Raw genomic sequence first — 8,634 nt, forward strand, 5'->3', positions numbered from 1 at the left:
CTTGACCGGATGGGGAGTGACGTTACCGTAATGCACAATATACGCTAGCTAACTTCAGCTAACGTTACACAAACGGTACCCCGGTCGCTTATTTTTCTTTAATTAATTTAAAACAACTGAAATGTAAAATGTATAAAGGTCAAGATGTCAACATTACCACATATAGAAAAGAAACGCTCGCTTTGCTGGCTGTGTTAGAAACCGTTAGAAACGCCGCCTACGTTTCCCATCATCCTTTGCTCTCCAGCAGAGCAGCGAACCTCCTTGACCGGATGGGGAGTGACGTTACCGTAATGTACGATATAGTCTCGCTAACATCAGCTAACGTTACACAAACGTAAGCTCGGTCGCTTATATTTCGTTAATTTATATAAAACAACTGAAACATAAAATGAACAAAGGTCAAAGTGTCAGCATTACATGTGAAGAAAATAAACGCTTGCTATTATTTTCTAACCGTTAGAACCCGTTTAAAAAACGCCGCCTTCATTTCCCATCATGCTTTGCGCCCCAGCAGACCCACAACACAACACGGCAGCAGCTTCCTGACGCTAGCAAAAGACTCAACAACATTTATAATTCCCCCCCGAGTTTCTCCGCCACCATGAAAGATGTCAGCGGTTTCCTCAAACAGCAGCAGAGCAACAGCTCCACGCCGGAGATGGCGACGGAGTGGCACACGTTGGAGGATTTGTACAACAAAAGGTAAAGGGAAAAAAAAAAAAGGTTAGCTAGGCTAGCTGATGTTAGCTCGTCCATTCATTGGAAATGCACGCTGAGTCATGCACGGAGCTAGCATTAGCTGCGGGTTGAGTTAGCCGCAAGTTTAACCTCGTTTTCACCGTAATTTAAAACACGTTTAATTTATAACGCACATGTTATTTAGTGGATTAAAGCTGTGAACACAACACAACACACTGACGCTAGTGGAAGACAGTTTAACAAAGTTGTTTTTGTTTGTTAGCCTGGATGCTAATGATGCTAATCACGTAAGAACACTCAATAAGTTTAGTTTTAGTAGATTATACAGAATGACACTTTATTGAACATGTTATAATAACAATAATATTTCAAACCAAATAAAGCAAACGAGCAGAATTGTAAGAGATAGACACATGACTCAAATGCTATGGGAGGAAGATGTTAGACACTTGTCTGCTCCTATCCCCTCTTTATTCTGTAATTATTTATAATTATTAGTCATAAACAAAGTAAAAATTCAGTTTAAATCAGTCGGTGGGTTAAAACAAAACAATAAAAAAGACAAAAACAGGTGAAAAAGAAGAAGAAAACAAAACAACAAACAACAATAAAGACCAAAAAACAGAAATTCAGTTTCACCTTTTATCCATCTGAAAGTTGCTTTTAGTTTTAGTTGTTTCTTTGTGTTTTCAGTCGTTTTCATGCATCTGAACCATCATCACTCACTCACCGTTTGTTCTTAAACGTCTAATATTAATAGAGATTATGTGCAAACAAGATTTATCCGTGATTCAAAGTCAGTTTTACATTTTATCCATCTGAAAGTTGCTGTTAGTTTTAGTTGTTTCTTTGTGTTTTCAGTCGTTTTCATGCATCTGAATCATCATCAGTCTCACCGTTTGTTCTTAAACGTCTAATATTAATAGAGATTATGTGCAAACAAGATTTATCAGTGATTCAAAGTCAGTTTGACCTTTTATCCATCTGAAAGTTGCTGTTAGTTGATTTCCTGACATTAAACGACATGTTTCTCTGTTTGTTTTTTAATCTTCATGACCCTGTTTTTATTTTTTTGACAGATTGTGGCACCAGTTGACTCTCAGGGTGACGGACTTTGTTAAAGATCCTTGCTTCAAAACAGGAGATGGCCTCATTCAGGTAAACACACACACACACACACACACACACACACACACACACACAACCTTTAAGTTTCACAGCATGTGACTCGTCTGTAACATTTATATATTTCATGTAAACCTTAAGGGGAGTTTATAAAAACGATAAAATAAATCCTGTCAAAATCCTCTTTGTGGCCAATAAAACTTCAACACTTCGATGATTTCTGTGATCTGACCGCTCTGTCTTTCTTCTCCTTAAAGCTTTATGACAACTTCATCAGTGACTTCGAACACAGGTGAGATGGAAGTCCCTCAAACACTCACTCCAGCCGTGCAACACCTGCCTGTTCACTGTTTTCTGTTTGTTTGCTTGTATCAGTGTTAATCTATTCTCTTTGCCCCCCTGATCAGAATCAACCCCTTGTCCCTCATGGAGATTATACTGTATGTTGCCAGACAGATGAAAGGTGAGAAGAACATGATGCAGCAGGGAATATTTCTCTGCAGATTACACGTTCACCCACGTGTTTATTGGTGTTTACAAGACTGTTTTTGCTCCCAGATCCTAAGGATGCCATCGCTTTTCTCGAGAAGACCAGAGAGAAGGTAATTCGATGGATAAAACACAGTAAATATACCGAACACCCAACCCAGCGGTGCCCAATCCTGCTCCTGGAGAGCCACTGTGCTGCATGTTTCAGGTTTCTCTCTGCTCTGACACACCTGAGTCTAATGATGTGCTCGTTATCAAGCAGCTGAAGCTCGTCACAGGTTTGATTACCGTTAGACGCAGGTGTTTTAGAGCAGGGAGGAACCCAAAACATGCAGCACAGTGGCTCACAGTGAGATTATGAAATATACCCAACGCTTAACCAAAGCGTCTGCAGCCTTAAACAACAGTCCAGTTTAAAATGTTCGGTGTTTACTTTCAACGGGTTGGACCGGACTTTATGATAATTTTGAAGTTTGTAGTTTGTGGTGCTGTTGAGAGCTGTGTGTGTCCTGCACAGTTACATCAATAAAGATACGTTAAATAACAGAAACTCCTGCAGTTAAACAGCATCACAAACTAATAGTTTGTAGTAACACAAACTGTGCGTGTATGTTTTGTTTTAACTGTAGCATTATACTGCGTTCGCTTTACCTCAGTGTTCCTAATACCCTGAGTGTAAATGATGGAATTTGATCAGACTTTAAGGGCGCACTCCCACTGTGCCTCCGCCCCGTGCCCCGTGCTTTAGGGTCCATGTCCCCCCCTCCAGGCCCGTTTGTACTCACACTACCTGGGCCTCGGAGAATGCTTCTTGCTGCCTATACGTCATCACGCCGTAACACGTCACACGCATTGATGACGTCATGGCGATGCGTGGCTTTGTTTCCAGATCTTTCCGTAGACCTCAGAGTTTTTGTGCGTCTTGTCGACTGTTTTTGAATCTTTTCATCGACCAAATCTGCAGTAAACACTCCACCTCCGCATCACACCAACGTGAACATTTCACCGCCATTGTTTGAAATGTCCGCGCATGGTCCCTCCTTCTTTTTTCTATGTCCCAACAGGCGCACAGGAAATTACCTCAATACCGCCGTAGGCCTCGTACTCATACACGTACATGTGCAAACGTGCTTTACAAAATCCCACCTCTCCCAAACAGGCAGTGGCCGGCAACCGTACCGCTCCTTGACGTGGTACGGTTGCACTCACACTGGTCAAAGGAACTAGACTTTAGCCGCGACACCTGTTTGGGCATGGTACGGAGGACAGTGTGCGTGCGCCCTGACGTTTCTCTGTCTGTTTCAGGTGAAAAGCAGCGATGAAGCCGTCATTCTCTGCAAGACTTCCATCGGCAGACTTCAGCTGGAGATCAACGATCTTCCTGCCACAAAGGTAAACGCTCCCGAACTCTCAGCTCTCTCCCTTTTCTCCTTTTCTTGTGCCTCACACCTCGTTCAGACGTAACGCGTCATGGCACATTTCGACAGAAAGCTGCTGGTAGTGTTCACACGTCATGTGTCGGTAACGTCAACCGCTGTCAAACAAAACACCAGAAGTGACTCTAACTCACACGCGGGTGTAGTTCATTTTCTCACTGAAATAACTCGTCGCAGCCACACTCAAAAAAAAAAGCAACAGAACAAAGCAGGTGGAGAGTCGTCTTCACTGCCTTTTTACCTCAAATTTACTTTGGAAATGTCCACAGTGGTCATAGGAGACGTGATATTTCTCCTTATTTTTTATTTACTCTCTCTTTGTACGCTTAAATTAAACAAGCAGCGAATAAAAAATGGGATAGCAGCCAAACTTTACCCCTTCGAACCTGATCGATGCATTTTTATGTAAAAAAAACCAGAACATTTTATCCTCAATGTCCCTCAAGGATAAACATCAATGTTGAGAATATAAATATATAAAAGTGTTTAAATCCTGCTCATAATCATCATATTTAAATATGTTCTTCAGCGTCGGTGTTGTCGGTTCATCCATGGACACAAACACCAACTGTCTGTCCAGATTAGATCATTCATTCATTCATTCATCTTCAACCGCTTATCCCGGGGTCGGGGTCGCGGGGGGTGTGCTGGAGCCGATCCCAGCTGACATCAGGCGTGAGGCGGGATCCACCCTGGACAGGACGCCAGTCTATCACAGGACACATAGAGACGAACAGAGACAGACAACCATCGAACAGATTAGATAATATCCAACGTTATTACAGCAAAGTGCAGTTTAGCATCTAACCACCACAGAGTGCATACAGATATTTACATTTAAACATATGTTAATGTACGGATTCTTGCGTCAATATTGTGTGGAGAGAACGATCCATTTCCTGAAGCATGACGGAAACGCTGGTTGTAAAAACATCTATTCTTAAAGGGGTGAAAAGCTATTTAGTTTTACATTATCAGTACCGTATTCTCCGCACTATAGGAGCACCTAAAAACCTCCACATGTCTCAAAAGCTGACAGTGCGCCTTATAATCCTGTGCTCCTTATATATGGACCAATATTGAGCCACGACAGGTCTCTTTTTGTCAAAAACAAAAGTACTTTGATCCCCAATGAGCAGGTGTTTGCTCTTTGTCGTTGCACGTCTAGAAACTCATTGAAGAAGTCGAGGAAATGCTGAATAACTTGCCCGGGGTGACGTCGGTCCACGGCCGGTTTTACGATCTCTCCAGCAAATACTATCGCATCATCGGGAACCACGCCTCCTACTACAAGGACGCGCTACGCTACCTTGGATGCGTGGACATTAAAGACCTTCCAGGTGAGCAAAGGCAGACACTGGGGCTGACGGAGCACAGATACGACGTCTTTGATCTGATGTTGGTGTTGTTGTTGATGTTTACTCCACAGAGACGGAGAAGCAGGAGAGGGCGTTCACTCTGGGACTTGCCGGACTCTTAGGAGAGGGCGTTTACAACTTCGGAGAGCTGGTGGGATTAAACACGGTGGTCTTCGCGTTGTGGTGCTCGCTGTCCAGCCTTTGAAGCTTGTTGACGTGTGTGTGTGTGTGTGTGTGTGTGTGTGTTGTGTCTTTTATAACAGCTGATGCATCCTGTGCTGGAGACCCTGAGGAACACGGACAAACAGTGGCTCATCGATACGCTATACGCCTTCAACGGAGGCAATGTGGAGAAATTCCAGGGCTTCAAGTCCGCCTGGGGCCAACAGGTGACCACCATTTATACCGCAGCTCAGCGTAGAGTTTAAAGGTTGAACCGGTCAGCGAGGTCAAGCCCCCACGCATTTTTCCACTACATGGTCCCGAAAAATCAAACACTCTTTCCTTCACGTTAAATCCTGGAGATATTTCTGTTATCTATCTCTAACCTGCAGCTCGTATCCGTTTACCGCGCAACACTAAGCCTGTGAATGTTCTCATTTGTCCTGGTCATCGTTATCCTCAAAGCAATCATTGATTGTAACACTAAACACTTTTAAAAAGATCTTTCTCTCTCGTCTCCTCACACACGAGTTGAGTCTTAACGACACTTTAGTATCGGCTCAGCTCGCTCTGAACCTCGACGAACTTTTGCTCATTGAAAACCAAAAAAAGGATCGTGTCGAGCCTTCCTGTGCAGTGGAAAAGCACTAAAAAGTATCAATATTCTCAAAATAGGGCCTTAAAAGTATTGAATTTGAACCCGGTGACTGTTATTTGTTGCTGATCGTTTTTTCTCCTCTCGTTTTTAGCCCGATCTCGCAGCACATGAAGCCAAACTGATGCAGAAGATCCAGCTGCTCTGCGTGATGGAGGTAAGAGCACGGGAGTGTTTCGCAGAGGCCCACAGTCTCCCAGATTTCATCAGCTGTTTAACGAGGAACCTTGTATGAATCTTGCAGCGCCACCTTCTGGTCAAACTGCAGAGTAGCAGCTTTCTCACATAAATAACACCAACAGTGGTTAGCACTGTCGCCTCACAGCGAGGGGGTTCCCAGTTCGAATCCCGGCTGGGGCCCTTCTGTGTGGAGTTTGCATGTTGTCCCCGTGTCTGCGTGGGTTTTCTCCGGGTTCTCCGGTTTCCTCCCACAGTCCAAAGACGTGCAGGTGTTCGGTTCATTGATGACTCTAAATCACCCGTAGGTGTGAATGGTTGTCTGTCTCTGTACGTCTCTATGTGTCCTGTGATAGACTGGCGTCCTGTCCAGGGTGGACCCCGCCTCACACCCGATGTCAGCTGGGATCGGCTCCAGCACCCCCCGCGACCCCGACAGGGACGAGCGGTTGAAGATGAATAAATGAATGAATGAATGAATGAATGAATGAATGAATGAGTCTGACATTGATCGTTTTTCACAGTGACCTCATCTCTGTCACACACAGAGGTTCGTAAAAACATGAATATTAAAGCCATTAAAACGTCTTCTTTCTCTTTCAGATGACTTTCACTCGTCCGGCGAACCACAGACAGCTCACCTTCACTGAGATCGCTCAGAGCTCCAAAATCCCCGTTAATGAGGTCAGTGGGATGATGTGTGTTTCATCAGCCCGTCGACGGATGTCAATGAAACTTCTCTGACTGTTTCTCGGTGCCTCGTCTATCTTGTCACGCTGAACATGTATTTATACGTGCGGTGCAGGTGGAGCTGCTGGTGATGAAGGCTCTGTCCGTGGGCCTGATCAAAGGGAACATCGATGAGGTGGACCAGAAGGTGCAGATGACCTGGGTGCAGCCCAGAGTGCTGGACCTGCAGCAGGTTAGTCCTCATTACGTAACATTTTTAGTTTTTTTTTTTTACAGTAACGTCCAATCCTACGTTAGCAACTGTAACTAGGCACAGGGGGCCTGTTAAAGCCCCGAACACACACACACACAGGTGTTTTTAGTTCTTCTGACTGATTAGACCTCAGCTTGGGTTAAGGGGGGAGGGGCTACCCTAAAGCACGGGGCATGGTACGGAGGGACAGTGTGAGTGCGCCCTGAGTCACAGAAACAGCGCCGCGATCGTCACTCGGAAGCAATTTACGGGTGAGACAGTGACGCTGAAGTGGCTGGAGCCGCTGCTCGATTGGTGCGGCGGCCATGATATGCAGGAACCAGGAAGTAGGTTGTGCCAGACCGAACCAATCCCCGACAGGAGGCCACACATCCTACTTTGCATATATACAAACACTTAGGGCGCACTCCCACTGTCCATCCGTACCGTTCCCCAGCACCTTTCACGCCTAAAGTCTAGTTCCTTTGACCAGTGTGAGTTCAATGCGGTCACGGCCCGTTTGGGAGAGGTGGGATTTAGTAAAGCACGTTTGCACATGTACGAGCACGAGCGTGCACACGTGTACGAGCACGAGGCCTACGGCGGTTCTGAGGTCATTTCCTGTGCGCCTGTTGGGACGTAGAAAAAAGGAGGGACCATGCACGGACATTTCAAACAATGGCGGTGAAAGGTTGACGTTGGTGTGATGCGGAGGTGGAGTGTTTACTGCAGATTTGGTCGATGAAAAGATTCAAAAACAGTCGACAAGACGCACAAAAACTCAGAGGTCTACGGAAAGATCTGGAAACAAAGCCACGCATCGCCATGACGTCATCAATGCGTGTGACGTGTTACGGCGTGATGACGTATAGGCAGCAAGAAGCATTCTCCGAGGCCCAGGTGGTGTGAGTACAAACGGGCCTGGAGGGGGGGACAAGGACCCTAAAGCACGGGGCACGGGACGGAGGCACAGTGGGAGTGCGCCCTTAAACACATGAGCGGGGAATAACGAAAGCCGTAACAGTGATCAAATGACCAAAATGATGTTGTGTTTTCAGATTAAAGGTATGAAGGAGCGTCTGGACTTCTGGTGCGGAGACGTGAAGAACATGGCCATGCTGGTGGAGCAGCAGGCCCACGACATCCTCACCTGAACCCCAACGCCTCTCCTCCAGTCCGCAGACGGACAAACTTCTTCACCAACACCAACTCTGTTTTCTAAATGTTTACCTTTCATTTTCACTGTTTATTACCAACCTGTAAAAATACACTCTGGTGTTTGACGAATAAACATCTGGTTGTGACGTTACTGTCCTCGTCTGGAAACATGGATTAAAAATGACCGGAATGAGGGGTTGTGTGTTTTGTGTCTTTCAGGAACATGTTAATTAAAGTCTGTCCAACTTTGAGTTGTAAATTAAGAATTAAGGGAGTTTTTAGTTTGTGTCTTTAAGCATTTGAGCCTTTATCACTTCCTACATGAGGCTGACGAGTCCACCTGTCGTATGCAGAACATAACTGCGTTTAAACGGCATAATCCAGAGGGAAAATCATCCTTTTTAACATATTTCAATTAATCTCTTCTTTTTAGCCTGATTTCTTCTTTTT

General features: G+C 45.0%; 1 protein-coding gene across 1 annotated transcript; it reads left to right on the forward strand.

The window, feature by feature from the left end:
* The first annotated feature begins 525 nt into the window (after positions 1-525).
* Positions 526-8,377, forward strand: psmd13 (proteasome 26S subunit, non-ATPase 13). The gene is made up of 13 exons (XM_083917899.1): positions 526-705; positions 1,782-1,860; positions 2,085-2,119; positions 2,235-2,290; positions 2,386-2,429; positions 3,622-3,708; positions 4,921-5,092; positions 5,182-5,261; positions 5,374-5,499; positions 6,022-6,084; positions 6,708-6,788; positions 6,910-7,026; positions 8,085-8,377. Exons 1-13 carry the CDS (start codon positions 605-607, stop codon positions 8,178-8,180), a joined length of 1,137 nt encoding a protein of 378 aa, XP_083774025.1. The 5' UTR covers positions 526-604; the 3' UTR covers positions 8,181-8,377.
* Positions 8,378-8,634: the final 257 nt, after the last annotated feature.

Source organism: Echiichthys vipera (genome assembly GCF_963691815.1).
Source record: "Echiichthys vipera genome assembly, chromosome: 1".
Classification (NCBI taxonomy): Eukaryota; Metazoa; Chordata; class Actinopteri; order Perciformes; family Trachinidae; genus Echiichthys; species Echiichthys vipera.